Below are 17,740 nucleotides of genomic sequence, written 5' to 3'. Positions count from 1 at the left end.
ATGTTGGTTAGGCCTGTTAGATCTAGTGTGTAGTTTAACTTCACTGTTTCTTTGTTGATTTTCTGACTGGATGATCTGTCTGTTATTGAGAGTGGAGTGAAGGCCCCTACCATTGTTCTGCAGTCTGTTTCTCCCGTTAGATTTGTGAATGTTTTATACACCTGGGAACTCTGGTGTTAGGTGCATAGATATTTATAATTGTTGTATCCTGTTGCTGAATTGTGCCCTCTGTCATTACGTAGTAACCTGCTTTTTCTCATTTTAGTTTTAGATTTGTAGTCTCTCTTATGTAAGTATAGCTATGTCTGCTCCTTTTTGGCTTCTAGTTGTATGGAATGTCTTTTTCCACCTTTTTACTTTCAGTCTATGTGGGGAAAGTGAATTTCTTGAAGGTAACATATAGTTGGATTTTGTTTTTATATCCATTTACCCACTTGATGCCTTTTAATTGGAGAATTGAGACTGTTTACATTCAGAGTTATTGATAAGGACTAATAAGTCTGTTATTGCTCTTTTGCTACCTGTTTCTGATTAAGATTCCTCTTGTTCTTTTTCACATGGTCTTCTTTTGTGGCTACGTGATTTTCTCTGGTAGTGCGGTTTAATGTGTTGCTTTTTATTTTTAGTGAATCTATTATAGGTTTTTGTGTTGTGGTTACCATGAGGCTTACCAACAACATCTTACAGACATAGCAAGTTATTTTAAACAAATGACAGCTTATCTTAGATCACAAATTTAAAACACACACACACACACTTATTTTAAACAAATGACAGCTTATCTGAGATCACACATTTAAAACACACACTTTAACTCCACCCCAATCACATTTTGAGTTGGTTGTCTCAATTTGCATATTTTAATATTACCTATCTCTTAACAGGTTGCTTTAGATATTGTTTTTGATAGATTGTCTTTTGGGCTTCATACTAGAGTTACGATTGTTGTAGTAATAGTGGTAGTACATTGTACACTACAAGTACAGTAAGTACAGTAATAGAATATTCTGGATTTATCCATATACTTGATTTTACCACTGGATTTGATACATTTTATCACTGGGTTTGATGATACATTATTTTTATTTTTTGTACATTAGTGGTTTTTTTCTTTCAGATTGAAGAACTCTAGCATTTCTTTTAAGATGGGTCTGGTGGTGGTGAATTCTCTCTGTTTTTGGGAAAGATTTGATCTCTCCTTTGTATTTGAATGGTAATTTTGCTGGATGCAATATTCTTAGAGGACAGTTTTTTTTTCTTTGAGCACTTTAAAAATGTCACTCCACGCTGTGGGGTTTCCGATGAGAAGTCTGCTACCAGGCAAATTGGAGCTCCTTTACATGTTATTTGTTTCTTTTTCTCTTGCTACTTTTAAGATCCTCTCTTTGTCCTTGAGCTTTGAGAGTTTATTGCCTTGTAGTATTCATACTTAGGTTGAATCTGTGTGATGTTCTCAGACTTTCCTGTAACTGAATATTTATCTTCCTCAAGTTTTGGAAAGTTTTCTGTGATTATTTCTTTGAATATGCTTTCTACCCCTTGCTCTTGCTCAGCTGCCTCTTGAATACCAATAATTCTAAGGTTTGGTCTTTTGAGGTAACTTTCTATATCTTGTATGCAGTCTTTGTTCCTTTTTGCTCTTTTTTCTTTTTTCTCCGTGTCTTTTCAAATAGCTGGTCTTTGAGCTCACTGAATCTTTCCTCTGCTTGGTTCATTCTGCTAAGAGCCTCTAATGAGTTCTTCAGTTTACCAAATGTATTTCTGAGATTTCTCTTTGATTTTTTTAAAGTATTTCAATCTCTTCATCAGATTTATCTAGTAAATTGCTTCTCATTTTTATCTTGAAGCTCATGAGTTTCCTTAAAACTGTTGTTTTGAATTCTCAGCTCACAAATCACCATCTTGTAAGGGTTTGTCACTGGATTTTTACTTTGTCTTTTTGGGGAGGTCATAGTTTCTTGTTTACTATTGTTTCTTGTGGGTAGGTGTCTGTGATTTTAATGGAAGGATTAGTTTTTAATTCCAGTTTTCTCTGTCTGGCTTGTTTTGTTTTTTATTGGATATGTTTGCTTAGATGTTTTTTTACTGCTAGGCGTCTGCCACCTCTTTGGCCCTAGGTGGTCTTTAAGCCCAGATTTACCTTGGCTCTAGTAAGTGATGGGAGTGCTGCTTGTTCTGAATGAGAGAAGTCTTGAAGGGATTATGCTGGCTGACTAGGAATTTGTGCACAGGGCATCTGTAGAATATGCCTTCCTCCAGCGTGGTGCTGCTGAACAGCCACTCAGATTCGGCATCTCCTTTGGCCAAGTTGCAGAGCAGAGTGTCCAGGATTGAGGCTGGTGGTCCCACCCACTTTGTGTCTACCTGTCCCCAGGTATATTTATTCCTTCAGGCAGTCACATCACTTCTTTCCCATGGGTTAAGGCAAGGACCAGTCTCCTTCAAGGAAGCTCAAGAGGGTGGGAAACCTGGTTGGCCACCTCAGTCTCACTTTTCCAGTTTCACTTTTCTACAAGTTGGGGGAAGATTTTCTGCATGTTTATTGCTGTGCAGAATCAGAGGGAGGGGCATCATGACTGTGGAAGTCCAATTCTTCTACCGTCTGCATGGATGTTTTCCATTTCTTTGTGGCTCCAGGATCTGTCTTGTCCTCATATATGAGTTCTGGGTTGTTGCTGGTGAAAATCTTGGTGCTGTATATTTGTTTTAGGCTTTCTGTGGAGGGATGGGAGGAGGGAAACCAGCTTGGTTCTGTGTAACCATTTTAAAATGAAAGTTGCAAGTTCTGCTTTAAACAGTATTAATAGTAGCAATTATTTTCAAGCTATAAATAACTGCTTTGTCTGATCTCAGATGCATTGTGATGTAGAGTGGGGAGATCCCATCCCAGCTTAGAAGACAAACCCAAGGAACTGTTGTAGCCATCATGGTTTTCTTTTACGTTTTCTTTTTGTGGAGGAAATGGTGGTAGTGTTTGGCTTTCTTTTTATTTTGTTGTTTTAATCTTCAGACATTTAAAATTACCAAACTAAATGTTTTGTTTTTCCTTCATATTTTCTTTATTCTGAAATGAAATAATATGAAAGTGGGAGATAATTGTAGAAAAGTATGACTGTTTATATGTAGACATGGTTAAATATACTTTCTTTATCATCTATAGTCAGATACAAAACGAGAAATGACAATAAGAGGGAGAAATGACTGGCTGCTTTAAAACACAGAGAGCTCAGAGTCCTGTCGCTTCTAGTCATTATTTTCCCATCCTCAGAGAACTCATGCAAGTCCCCAAGCCTCAGCTTCATCTACAAAATGAAGAGTTCAGAAAAGATAATTTCTAAGATTCTTTCACAAAATTCTTTGATTCATGCTAGGAAGCTAACCGTTGGAGGTAAAATAAAGTACATTTTGGTACATAGCGGTGATTAAAACATGGGTTTGGCTAGATTTGAATTTCATTCAAATCCATTGAATTTATGCCTCGAGAAAGTTTCTTAGGCTCCCTGTGTCTCTCTCTCCTTATATGCACATAAGGGTAATAATACCCATACCATAGAGCTATGGATTAAATGAGATTGAGGATTTGCTAAAATCCGATATTTAAAATTAGAACTCATCACATGACTATGATTGACATTTCATTTGAGGGACTTAGTCTACTATTTTAGAGTTCTTAAAGTTTAAAAAAAAAATGTATGTAAGGGTCTCAATGATGGGTTCCTGTTTCCAGTGTTCCCAGAAACCATGCCTAGCCTTTGAATATTGATGGCTTAAGATGCCTCTGGAATTGACATTTAAAGTAACCCAGAAAGCTTATTCTCATACCAATGTTTTTATTTTAGTAAAGTGAAATTTATCTTTCTTGCCACACAGAAAAAGTTGGTTTCAGGTAAAATTTAAATAAATATGTACTAATAGTTTCTAATGTCCTTTGCCTATGAGGAGATTAAAAATAAAACTTAAATGTACAAAATTTGTATAAGTTATAAAGCACTCAACAAATGTGTTATTGTTGTTGATATACAGTACCGAGGTTACCAAACTTTTCTGTAAATTACCTCATGGGCAAAATTAATGACGATTTTATGATTATATTGCACTTACTATTTTAATGTTTTGCTGTAGGAAAGACATTGGTTAAAAAAGTAGGACTGAGTTGCCAGAGCATGTTTTCTTTAGTTTATTTACTTTTTAAAGCTAAGACTTGCTTTTTCAATTATTTTGGCCTTTATGATTGGTTATTCAGTTTTTTGTTGCTTTGTTTTTATAAGCTCAACAGATTGGTCTCTTTCAGTTCTTAAGAAGTTCTCAAGACTTTGCCTTGAAATCCTGGGCAAGATAGGATTGAAGGAGAGGACTGTATTAGCAGTCTTTTGGATGGATAACAAGATAGAAAATGAAGATAAAGCAGAAATCTATACCTAAAATCCAAAATAAATAAATACCCAAATACCTTTGTAATTATGTTAGTGTTATAAAATTGTAGAGGCTAATAGAAAAGTTAAAATGATAAACCATCAATACTGTCTTTACCCTTCGAGCCCATGACTTTTTAGCAACAGGCTGATAGTATACTCACGGGACAGGAAATTTCATGCTTATTTCAAAGCCCTAAGCAGAATTTTGGTGCATATCTTTCTTTGGACTGTCGGCACATATTTGCAGACTAGGAGCAACGGTGGCATGGCCCAAGGATTGAATTTGCAGTACTACCATTGGTGGTCATTTAATAGATAGAAGATGGATGTACAGAGAGAATAGTTGAAGATCTGTGTGCACATTTCCAAAGGGATTGGCTTATGGGAGAATGTTACTGTTACTTCAGATGTCCTCTGCAGTTTTATATCTAGCCTGGACTAGTCTGTTGTGGTTTGAAAGCAGATTAAAGCTATTGGGACAGATTTGATATGTTCTTACAGTGGCTCATTACAGTGAAGGGAAGCAGACATAGGGATTGCTTTGTGATGAAATTCAGTTCTGCTGACTTCATTGAATTGATTGAGAGCTAAATCAAATATTTTAACAGTTGTATAGTTACTGGAAAGATTAATACTTGAAGCTCTCCAGACATTAGAGTTTATCAGATATCTTGTATGTATATGGATGAGACGGTTATATAACAAGTCATGGTGTATAGAAGGATCTGGTGAATTAAGAAAATAGAACATTTATGAAATCTAAACAGTATATTTTAGAGACCTATACTATCCAATGCTTTTTAAAAAGTCAAGAATCACTTATTCATTGTTGGCTTGTTGAAATTTTGATAGCATTTGCTAACTCAGTGCTTCTAAAGTAAGTCCTGGAGTTAAAATGAACTAAGGCCTTATTGATACATTTAAATGGCAAACATCATTTAGGCAAATATTATAAGTATCTGTATATTTATGTCTATTCCTAATATCCTAATTCATTTTCTCTCCTCTATGAAATAGAAAGCAGTTTTGTGCTATTGCATGAGCAATGCAATGTTTATTTCCCATCTTGCAATGAAAGCTGTTGATTGTTTGCTCTTCACAGGTCACTGACAAGGAACAGGAATCTGCTGCCAGAGCTGCAAAACAGCTTGAATATCAGCAATTAGAAGACGATAAACTTTCTCAGAAATCATCTAGCAGTAAACTCTCTCGGTCTCCATTAAAGATTGTCAAAAAGCCTAAAAGCATGCAGTGCAAAGTGATACTTCTAGATGGCTCAGAATATACCTGTGATGTAGAGGTAAGTGTGTGTCTTAAGACATTTTTGTCCTAGATATTGAAAGCTGGGGAATGTTGGTATAAAATATACAAGATGCCTCTTTATTTTTATAGGACTCTGGAAAATTACTTGAACCCAGTCTCTAAATATAAAGTTATTCCCAAGTCTCTAACAGGGGATCAGATTCATAAAAATATGTACAATGTCCCAAAATGTTACAACCAAAATTAAAATGTGATCTTATATTTTTTAAAAGATAAAATCTTCAACAATATGATAGGAACAAAAAAAAATTTTGAAGCCTTTAAAAGTAGACTTTTCTTTAATATCCTGGCTGTGAGCTATTATTTACATGAATTTTATCTTTTTTGCATAATGTATGCCCAAGTCACTTGTTACTTGGTAGAAAACTTACAAATTCTGTACGTAGGGATGGTGGGATAATTTGAAAATGTCCATGACCTTTTCTTGCTCAGAGAATGGGTAATTTTTAAAATGCACATCGTGGTGGGCATTGCAGCTTTAGTTGAAAAGGGTATACTTTTTGTTCTTGGTAAAGAAAACAGATTCCTCTCAGAGAAAGGGCAGCTGAATGCCTTTTGTCAGAGATGTTTGTCAAAACCAAATTAGCAGATGAGAACACAACCTGTCTGGAGCTGTAGAGATGGCTGATTGTTGAGCTCTCTGAGTATCAGGGAAAATTCACACAGGGCATGAATGCAGGCTCTAGGAGCATGTCTGTGTGTGCACCAAGATGGAGTGGCTTGCACTTTTAGCAAGGTGATTCTATTTCAGAGGCGATGTCTTCATTCAAAGAGCTCATTCTTCCTGCCTCCAGCTCCTGCCCTTGTCATAAAGAAGGGAGGGTATCACACTTCTCCAAACCCGCCCCTCCCACCGTGTGCTTCCACAGTCCAACCCTTCCTCAGACTTGTGCCAAGACTCTGTCCCAGGCAGCACGGTCAGTGCACACGTGTGTGTCCTTACATATTTCTCTTCCTCGTTCCTCATGCCAGCTAATATTAAGCCCACCCTATTTCCCATGTTCCCATTTACTCTGCTTCTTCTGTCCCCTAACCCGCACATCATTCCTGTTATATTTTGTATAATGCACTCATGTACCTAATATTTTTCTTGTAACAGAAGACTCAAATCCATTTCATGTTGAATTCATTTAGGATGGGGATGCGAAGTAGGTTACTAAATTTTTACAGATTGCGGGAACATAGAAAAAAATTTATGTTTTTTGAAAATGAAGTCTTACATCCAACATTATTTAGTCTGTTATACCAATTTATAGAAAATTTAGTCATGCTGTATTCCCATAAACATTGATGGGCCTCCACAGGAATCCCCAAGGACCATGCATAAAAAAAACTCTTTCTTCCCTTTTTCTGGCTTTGATTTTATTTAGTTTCTTAGACCAACGTGTCCAATTACTCATCTAGATGTGAATTCTGGAAACAGGCAGCTCCAGTAATATACTTCTAGCTGAGTTTTACTATGAAACCTACAGGACTTTTGTAACCTTGAGAGATACAATATTTTTTTTAATGTAGATAAATTTTCTGGAAAAATTGATCTAAGTCGAGACACTTTTAACTTTGAGGAGAGTCTTTCTATTGATTGCGTTTGTGTAATGGAATGAACAGGGTAAACTAGCAGTATTTGAGTTCCGGATACCAGAGTCTTCTAAGGAAAAGTCTAGAAGAAAGTTTATGGTGTTTCACGTAGAGAGGATAATGCCTTAGGGCTGACTAAGGTACAAACAGTATTGAACATTTTGTCAAGTTTAATTTATATCTGTGCTTCAGATTCATTGTAGATAATCACTGTGGTTACAAAATTTTTATTTTATAATTACCTTTCTTTTGATGTCACTGAACATTTTGAGTGGCACAGCAAACTTGGCCAGTTATTTTCTTTACAATAAATTATTTTTATACATTTGACAGATTCTTAAGAGTAACTTTTTTCTGGGATATAAAAACTTTTGCCAGTAGAATGTTTTCAGTTTCACCACAGACATTGATATTAGAAAATAGGTGTTCATGACTGACATCTTTGTGAAGAAGATGGAGAAATTTGGACATGGTAAAGTTCAGTAGGTTTATTTGTAACCTATTGGTTGAATAAGAAAAATGTCTTGTAAATCAAATAGAGTAATTTTCAAGGGGGCAATGAGGTGCTAGTTGAAAAAGCATGGTACGCCGGGCGCAGTGGCTCACACCTGTAATCCCAGCACTTTGGGAGGCCCAGGCAGGCAAATCACTAGGTCAGGAGATCAAGACCATCCTGGCCAACATGGTGAAACCCTATATCTACCAAAAATACAAAAGTTAGCCGGAAGTGGTGGTATGCGCCTGTAATCCCAGGTACTCGGGAGGCTGAGGCAGGAGATTGCTCGAACCTGGGAGTCGGAGGTTGCAGTCAGCTGAGATCGCGCCACTGCACTTCAGCCTAGTGACAAAGCAAGACTCCATCTCAAAAAAAAAAAAAAAAAAAGGGAAAAAAAAAGGGAAAAGCATGTGACAGTATTTCTTGTGTTTTGATATAAACAATGGAAAGTAAAGCTTGCCTGGTGAGCTATACACAGAGCATTCTAGGTAAACAGAGAAGGAAAAGCATTGCCCAGGAAAGGTGAGCTTCAGTGCTGGCTCTTCTTGAAATTGAGTCTGTATCCAAGACCTGGATGAAGGCACAGAAACACAGCTGAACAATTATTTTTTAAGCAATATAGAGCTTTAAAGCCTGTATTGCTTATTTAAAGAGATTCATCCCCCAATTGTGAGAATCCAGTTTTATTATGAAATGGACAGTGTGGGACACTGAAGCAAAGCAGGAAAGCTAACATTTAAACTTTACTCTGATAAACGAGATTAAGTACAAAATAGAAATGTGTATGTGAGAGGGGCATTCAGACCCGGTAACAATTTGAGTAAAACTCCTCTTTGGGCTTAAGTTGATTACAAACTCATCATGAGCCAGCAGTGTGACACAGTTGTCAAAACCATTTTGTAATCACAGGCTGTTTCTGTGGACGCTAGTGTTCGGTTTGCAGAAGGCAGCCAGCCATCCTGTTCCCAGCGCTGCACAGATCCTGCCTGCAGGGCTGTGTTTCAATCACGTGCGATAAATGCTCTGAAGCTACCAGACTGGGGGTGGCTAATGGTAACCCGTGTGGTTTCAAGGAACTTCCTTAAAGTTTCTGAACCTAGGTTTTCTCAACACAAAGATGAGGATGAAAATATTGGCCTTGAAAGGCGTTGTTGAGAAGATTAAAGCAAATAATTTATTTGAACACTTTCTGGGATATGGCATATTCTTAATAAGTGGAGCCTGTTTAATAATGATAATATGAACAATGGACTTTGACTTGAACTTATTCAGCTGAGAATTATAGGATAATGAATGATCTGGAAGGCTTCATATGGGAATGATTAGAGAAATAGGATGTGTTAAATATGGAAAAAATAAGATTGATGGAGGATGGGAAAGCTATTCTCAGTTACTTGGAAAGGTGGTGACTGAAGGGTTATGGTACCTTTTGTATATAAAAATCAAAACTAAGGTAGAAGTTATAGGAAGTCAGATTGTAAATTAATAGGAAAATAATGTCTTGAATGATTGCTGTCAACCTTGTGATGATGTATGCACTGCCGTGGGAGGGTTCCCGCAGAAACTGTAGGTGTGATTATGGAAGCCACTGGTTCCTCAGATGCTGTCTCAGACCAGATCACATCCAATGGCCCTTCCTACCACCACTCATAGACAGAACAGACACACACACACACGGAAACCGGACTGAAAGAGGCAGAATTGTTTCTCTAGTACATGTAATTATAGATGAATTAAGAATGAAGGCAATATAACAGATGAAACATATTTTGCATTTAACAAGACATCAGAAAGAGCATTTTAGCATTTTATTTTCATAAAATTCTGATATTTTTCTCCATGGCATATTGAATCCCTTCATCACTTCAACTTAAAATCATTAAGGCTCAACTCTGCCGTGATGGTAACATGAGAATTTATAGTCACCTGCAAAGGACCCGCTGGCAAAACACACAGACACACACACACACACACACACACACACTCTCTCTCTCTCTCTCTCTCTCTCTCTCTCTGTGTCTCTCTCTCTCTCTCTCTCTCTCTCTCTTTCTCAGCTATCATGGGAGAGAACCAGCAATCCAGAAAGCAAGATAGAAGGAGTAGTTGTCTGAGAGCAGGGACTGAACACTTACTGCCTGTTTGATCCCACCATTTCCCCACCCATGTTTCAATGCTAGCCTTTCCAGATCGTTCTAGATTTCTCGAACTTTCTTCTAGCAGTAGGCTTAGTTCATTGTATCATTCGGTGCTTTTCCATTTGAGAGACTTTTTTCTCACTATGTTTTTTTCAAACTTGGTCTTGATTATTTAAAATATAAGAAAAGATCTTATTATAGCAAGCTGGATACATATGTTTGGGAAATATTTATCCTCTGCCAGATTTTCACGCATGCTAACAAAATCACCATGTGATTCTCTTCTTATTTTATTTTCGTGTTAGAGAATGCAAACAATGTCCTTCAGCCAGTTTGTTGTTGTTTATGTTTATTTCTCCAACTTAAATTTTAGAAGAGAAAATGAATAAAAATACCTCAAACCCATGCATTGGAGGTAATGGTCCTCTCACTCATCCCATTTATTTTCATTCTGTTGCTTCCATGTTTGGCAGACTGATTGTAATCTGACTGATCAGTGTACAACATATTCCTAGTGACTATTCAATTAGGACTTTGCTTTTTCTGTTTGGGCACCATTCTAATCTAGTCTGATTTTGTTTTAGGAAAATAAGTCAAGCTTGATCTCAAATTTTTGTCCATATTTCATAAGATAGGTTTGCTGCTGCATCCATCAAATGTTTAAATCATTGTATGGTGCAGTTTGGCTTGTTCCCCTAAGAAGCCCTGGTGGAGTCCACATGGTGGTATTGTCCAGAGTTGTCCAGAGCATTACTGTAAGAGTGGTAGATGGCTTACCTACAGGTGTTACTCAAAGGGCCCTGCCATGTTTCTCTCCCCATGTGAAAGTCAGATTACGTAGCTCCTAAATATTGCCAATTCAATAATGAGGGCAATTTACCGCTTATGGGACCCAGGTACGAGAATGCTGGGCTAGTAATTCCAGGCAAACATGCCAATGGATGGGCCACACTGAGAGAGATTTACCTCCATATTGGGGCAAATCAATGAGAGCAATTTAAGTGCAGTCATAACACATAAAAATCTGGCTGCCCCCAGGTTACTTAGGCCTTATTTAGAGGCCTATGGTGGAATGGGCTCTGTGACCGAGGACAATTTAGATCCCTCGAGGATAGGCCTGGAATCTGGAGTAAGTACAGAAATGGTCAAGTTGACTCCAACAAACATTGTTTGAGACCATCCAGAGATGCTTGTAAGGGACCAGAGAGGATAAGGAAATTTATGGAACTATGTTTCTAAGGTGCTTTTGTTACCGTCTAACTATTGGTCAGTAAGGGATTGTTAAAAACGTGCCTAATATTCTGTCTTGCCTGTGATTCAATTAATTATGCAAATCTTGCCCTGTTTTATGTACCCTACTTCTTGGGATTTGTTTATAAAAAACAAATACAACATCTTAGCTTTCTCACTTTTATAGGTTACATGATTAAATCTTTTCCAACCCCTTGCTCGACCAGACAGTGAATAGAATTGCCATAATCTAGAAAGTTACCTTTTGCTTTTCTTCAATTACAAGAAATAAGAATTGTAAGCCATACACATAAGGACTGTTTTAAAGCAATACAAATATTGTTCATTCACCAAACACACAAATCACAGAACTTTTGATTCTGTGTAGCTCTGTAAGTTTCCAATTGGACCTAAAACATGGCGCCCTCCTCCGTGGATCTCTGCTCAACTGAAGAACTTACATCAAACCATCCATCACGTGCTGTAACCAAATGGCTCCATCCAGCAGCAGTAATTTCCTGCTTGAAGAATGGTGCCTCTGGGACTCTGGAGGATGGAAGGACATTCATTAACCTTGTTTCCTAGTGTGATGGCTCTTTGGTGCAACCACAGGAACAGTTACATACAGGGACTGTTAACATGCAATGTCTCATTTACATGGTAAGCATTAAATCTTCTTAGGGTATTGATATTTATCTCAATAAGGTTTGATTAAAACAGACCTGGTTTACTAAAACTGTTAAATCCATTTTCCTGGTTTTCATTTTTAAAAAGTAATAAACTTTAATAATCCATCATGAGTGTAGACAAGGTCTACTAAATATCCTAAACAATATAAAGGTTAAAATCGTGAGCATGTATTTCAAGAAATATAAACAATAAGAGTCCTGCTGTTTCACCATACCTTAGGCTGTTTTGGAAGCTGAGTGACTGTCGGAACTTGCGTGCCTGTGTGGTTCGATGGTCGATGCTCTATGTGAGATAAAGTCCACTCAGGCATTCTTTTTGCTTACTCCCAGTTGTCACATTGTGTGAAGTCCTAACAGGATTCATTTCCCGGATGTTAATATTCTGACATCGTAATGCTAAAGCACTAGGTTTGTTTTTTCATGCAAACTTAACTCCTTTCAGTATTCAGGCTTCCAGTGTGTTTTATGGCCACTTTGTGTGGTTGATGTGATGAAATGGACTTTCCCCTCCCTGTGCCAGGCAGAAGGATTCACAGGTAAACACTGCTCTGTCGTCTTGCCTGATTTAGAGGACAGTGTCTTATCTCTGGATTTGTTACAACACCATGGTTAATTTCTTACATAGTAGATATTCATGACTTACTGGTTTAATGCTGAAAGCAGTCTTCCAAGTGTGAACATATTCCAAGTTTTCTAGTTTTCACCATTCTGTGACTAATATTTCAGGTGATACTTTTTTTTTTTTTTTTTTTTTTTTTTATCTCTAGTTGACTTGCTTGAAATTGACCTCTGTCAGAATCTTCCCTGACCCCTAAGAGCTTTCCCATGTGCTGTGGAAGAAGTCCTTTAAATTTCCTTACTCTCTGTGTGGCTTTAATGCCACAGAGCCCTGTGAGATGGTGACTTAGACACTCAAACTTACCACTGACACCTTTCCCTGGGCTCAGGTGGCAGTGCTGCCCTTCCAGCTGCTTCTTCAGAAATAAAGCAAGCTTTCCCTAATTCCCCGCAGCACACTTGAGCTCAGACTTTAAGGAAAGACAGTAAAACAGAAAGCACACCTGCTGCATCACGTGCCATTCCTAGGAGTCATAGAGCTCCTGATCAATGTCTTCCTGCCTGATACCCAGTCTGCTCCTGCATGGCAGGTACCAGCTCACACCTACTCTAGGATGGTACCCTTTCTACTCATCAGAGTCCAGACCCCACTCAGCCCTAAACTCAGGGAGAAAAGGAAGCTTTTCTCCCACTTTAGTCCAAGGCTTTCCTTATTAAGTTCCTCAGGAAAAGAGTCTTCCCAGCATGGTAGACTTCAGCCAACTCTTTGTATGGCTACAGTGCGCTCCCATCTGCACAGGTTTATCTGGTGTTTCGTGACCCTAGTATATTACTGTCTGCTACCAATGCACTTTACCAGACTTCTTTCTAGAAGTGGATCTGTACCTAAAAAACTTCCAAAAATCCTTTAATGTGTAGTCTCTATCAGGTATACCATTAGCTTCTCTGAGCCTACTTCCTCACCAGTTAAACAAGGTAAAAGACAAGGATATTTTCAATGTCCCTTCCAGACATAAGACTGTTTGACTGTATGACAGAGACAGTTTAACATTTAAACTTAAGCCTTTGCCTCATTTAGTCTTCATTAAAATCTTTGCATTTTTTAGAATGCGTTGATCAATTTGTACATTATAAGCACTGAAATATTTTTTAACAAGATAGTGAATCATTTTGGTTTTAATTATTGTCTTAGTGCATGTTGGTTTTTCTTGTTTAGATCATTTTTAATCCATAAAACATGTTACCACATTGTGTACAAAAGATGCCAAAGAGCTGTACTTATTTTGCAGGGACTTTAATACAAACTTTTGCTTGGGAGCTTGTTACATTCCAGGCACTGAAGACCAAATGAGCCAAAGACTTAAGCTTATGTGTGAGATTGTCTTCACTGTAAAGCCCAACAATGTTATGTCTGGAAGGGGCATTGGAAATAACCTTGTCTCCTGCCTTGTTTCACTGTTGAGGAAATAGGCACAGGGAAGCTAACAGTGTGTCTGAGAACACACAGAGAAAGGCTAGAACCCAGATTTCCTGCTCTCTGTTCCAGAGGTCTCTGCACTACGGCATTAAAACATGCAAAGTCTTCAGCAACAGAAGGAACCATCCAAAGTAGAGTATTTCTTTCCAGCATGGACTTGTCATTTAGTAGTGTCACGGGATCTTTCGGGCATCTTTTTTCTAGCTGTAAGCCTCTGGGGCTGGTGGCACCTTTCCCTGAGTTTTGCTCAGGCCCATTGGGCTCGTTCCACCCATTTGACCTGGCAGGCTGCACTTGGCTTGTGCTACCGGCCCGGATCCCATGCCTACCAAGGGTAAGCCAGGTGTGGAGTTGTGAGGGGCGCATGAATGAGCAAGTGTGGGGTCCAGCCACTACACACAGCCAGTCATGCTGCCTGCTTTGGTGGGGCTGACAGCTCTAGGCACTGGTACAGACACCAGCTCCAGGCAAGCCTGCAGCTGGATCAGATGCACTGTAAGCAACTTCTGCTGTGGGTACCCATGTCTGTACATGGGGAATGTAGTGGCACCGGGAAGCTTGGAGATGCCAGAAACCACAGAGCCCCAAAGAGGATGTCACAGCCCTGGCTCAGGGAGCCTCTAGGTCTGGTCTCCTGGAAGGGCTGCAGCTCTTCTCTCCTTCTTGTCACCCCCAGTGTGGCAAGGAATAGGGGTGGCATGTCAATCCTGTTGGTGTTACAGCTTTTTCAGCTTTTCGGCAGTTCATGAGTTCTTGTTCCATGTACAGGAAGAATGAGGTACGTGAACAACTGGATGCGGAGCAGGGCAAAGAGTTGTTTTATTGAGGGACAGTACAGCTCTCAGGAGACCCAAAGTGGGTAGTTCTTTTTCTTTTTCTTTTCTTTCTTTCTTTTTTTTTTTTTTGAGATGGAGTCTCTCTCTCTCTCTGTCACCTAGGCTGGAGTACAATGGTACGATCTCAGCTCACTGCAACCTCCACCTCCCCGGTTCAAGTGATTCTCCTACCTCAGCCTCCCAAGTAGCTGGGATTACACCACACCCAGCTAATTTTTTGTGTGTTTTTAGTAGAGACGGGGTTTCGCCATGTTGACCAGGCTGGTCTCAAAACTCTTGACTTCAGATGATCTGCCTGCCTCAGTGGGTAGCTCTGTTTCACATACAGGTTATCCCAGTGGGTGCAGCTCTCAACAGAGAAGAATCCCAGAGTGGGTAGCCCCTATGTGCAGGCAGGTCATCCTGTTGAGTGTGCAGCCCTCAGAGGAGAGGAGACTGCAGTGGGCAACTCCTGTCCCCAGCAGGACATCCCAAAGTCTGTGAGTCTGGCTGAGTCTAGTTTTTATGAGCTTCAGAAGGGAGGAAGTACGTGCTGTTTGGTCCACTGGCAGCTATGGCAGGCCTGGAAAAAGCACCGTAAGTTATGACTAAGTGGTCTGCGGACTCCACCCGGAATTGACAGCCTGGCCCCATGTTTCAGACCATCCCTGGCTTGAGGGTGGGGCTTCACCAGGGACCCACCCCTTTCTGCCAACGAGCCTGCCTGCCTCCCGCCACCATCTGCATGTCATCCAGGCTGTCCAGGATGTTCGTGCTGAGGGGCACCTGCAGGCCTGTGCCAAGCTGCCCTCCATGTCCCCCTCAGCCTCCCTCCCATGCTTGTCAGTGCCCAGAGTCTGGAAAGGGTCGAGGCAGCAGGGGGCTTGAATGTCAGCACTACCGAAAATGCATGTACACCTGCCTGGGTCACGACACAGCCCAGGCTCAGCCACAACTTTGCTCCAAAATTGGAGTGGGCACCAGGAGCCGGGAGAGGCCAGGCAATGGGAGCCGACACTTCCAAGCCTGCAGGTGCAGGGAGGGTTCCTGTGTCCCTGAGAGTATAGGGATGCCTGAGTCCACAGCTGCACCTGGACAGCTGCAACTGTGCTTGGGAAGGTAAGGCTCCCACCTGTTCCTGGCTCCTGCTGGCTCCATGGAGTGTGCAGCCTCGGCCATGCCTTCCCTGCTGTAGCTGGTGTCATGGCAGCAGCCACTCCAGTCAGGCCACCGCTGCCATCAGTAGGAAGAAAAATGAAATAGAAGGAGAAAGATCTAGTTTACAAATAGTTTATGAAGCTGAAAAAAATTAAGTTCTTGGTTACCTCTTGTATTTGTAATTCTGTAAGCTTTTGACTTCAAAATTAATCAATTTTTTCTAATTTTTTAATTATATATGTAATTTTTGAGTAGGTAGATGGAAGAGAGGCTACCAACGTCTTTATCTGCTATTCACTTTCTCCTGTTTTCTTCACTTTCCTCTTCTTGTGGCTAGAAGGCTTTGAAACCTTGAAGCGCATCTGCACTGGACACTGTAGTGGGTATCCCTTATAATAAACAGGGCAGCTTGGCTGTAGGCCTGCAGAGGATTAATTAGGAGAAAAGGGGCCCAGATCCTATTCAAGAGAGACAGGTTTAGTCAGTGAGCAGAATATCATCCCCTTAAGATTTCTTAAACCTAATTTCTAAAAATGACTGCTAAAGCTCTGATTCTGATTATACTATCGAAATAGCTACTACATAGAGAATAAATCTTAGAGCAATGCTTTTTATGTTAGAAGAGGAAAATAGCTGGAGAGATATAACATAGGAAGTCTTCAAAGTCGTGTATGGAACAAGTTTCAAGGCTTGACACAGCTCTTTGCCTTCATATAGAATGATTGTAAGCAAAGTCTATAGTTATCACACCATCAAGCTCAAAGTGGAAAAGTGAATCAAACCTGGGGACCCTAACCTTCCCTTCTGGAGAGAAACAAGTTGCACCATTTAGTGATTCTTTCTCAATTTTCCTGATCAATTGCCAGTTTGTTTCATAATTATAGCATTTCCCCATGAAAGGCAGGTTATAATTTCCAGGATTATAGCTTATCGTCCCTTAGTTAGCATTTCAATTCATGCCTTTCTTTTTGTGGAAGTACTCTTGGTCCTTCAGAAACTTTAGGAAGTAGGCTGCTGTCATCAGCCACAAGATTAGAAATCTTTTCATAGGTAGGTAACATCCTTGGAAAGTTTCTACATGGTGGATAGTCACTTGAGTTTTTGATGGTGTCTTTTTTGGTTCGTTTCGAAAGGGGTATCTTTTTAACTTTGTCTCCAAATCCCGAGGCTTATCAACAGCACCTGTGACCTCTTTTTGACTACAGAGTTGAGATCTGGTGAAAACACGTGTTCTTAGAGTTGGAGGAAAACACAAAATCTAGTTCAACCCTCTAAAATGTGTATGTGATGTGTGTGGTATGTTGTATGTGTGATTTCCAACAAACTGTAGAAGCAGGTTCAAAGAAGAATGCAGTATAGTATGCTGTTGAAGGCCCTGTCATAGGGACATGATGAAATATTTACTAAGAACCAGCATTCACACAACACACCACACACATCACATACACATTTTAGAGGGTTGACACACACGCTGGCTGATGCAGTCTGAACAGGAAGCATTCATTGGCAGTAGTTAAGTTTCAGGATTTGGCTAACACAAATGCCTTACCGTCCAGTGTCTGACTGGCATGTGGAGAGAGGTAACACTTTTATAGTTTTTATCACAAAAGATAAATATGGTGCTAATAGTTTGAAAAAATGTTTTTAAATTAAAAGAAGATATTAAAATGCATGTGGAATGCCTTTTGTGGTTTTACTATTTTTATCATCTAGTTAATTTTTTGCAGCAGAGGAATAAGGGAAAATCTGGCATTGTTGTATTTCAGTCCGATGTTGTTTGCTGTTTGGATATGGCAATGAAATAATTCAATGGGAAATTGAAAAAAATGATAATGAAATCTAGAGAGGAAAATGCTCTGCCGAAAG

The 17,740-nt window shown here is 39.5% G+C and overlaps 1 protein-coding gene across 36 annotated transcripts in view; it reads left to right on the top strand.

The window, feature by feature from the left end:
• Positions 1-17,740, top strand: part of EPB41L3 (erythrocyte membrane protein band 4.1 like 3) — a 242,976-nt gene that overhangs the window by 150,883 nt on the left and 74,353 nt on the right. For all 36 annotated transcript variants that reach the window (XM_032293312.1, XM_032293307.1, XM_032293304.1 and 33 more), the window contains exon 3: positions 5,518-5,715. In XM_032293312.1, the coding sequence (XP_032149203.1) occupies positions 5,662-5,715 (54 nt within the window). In that variant the 5' untranslated portion in view covers positions 5,518-5,661. The remainder of the gene's footprint in view (positions 1-5,517; positions 5,716-17,740) is intronic.

The sequence above is a fragment of the Sapajus apella genome, unplaced genomic scaffold, assembly GCF_009761245.1.
Source record: "Sapajus apella isolate SASKATOON/1434 unplaced genomic scaffold, GSC_monkey_1.0 scaffold29, whole genome shotgun sequence".
Classification (NCBI taxonomy): Eukaryota; Metazoa; Chordata; class Mammalia; order Primates; family Cebidae; genus Sapajus; species Sapajus apella.
The sequence above is the reverse complement of the archived record's forward strand: the minus strand, read 5'-3'. Positions and strand labels throughout refer to the sequence as shown.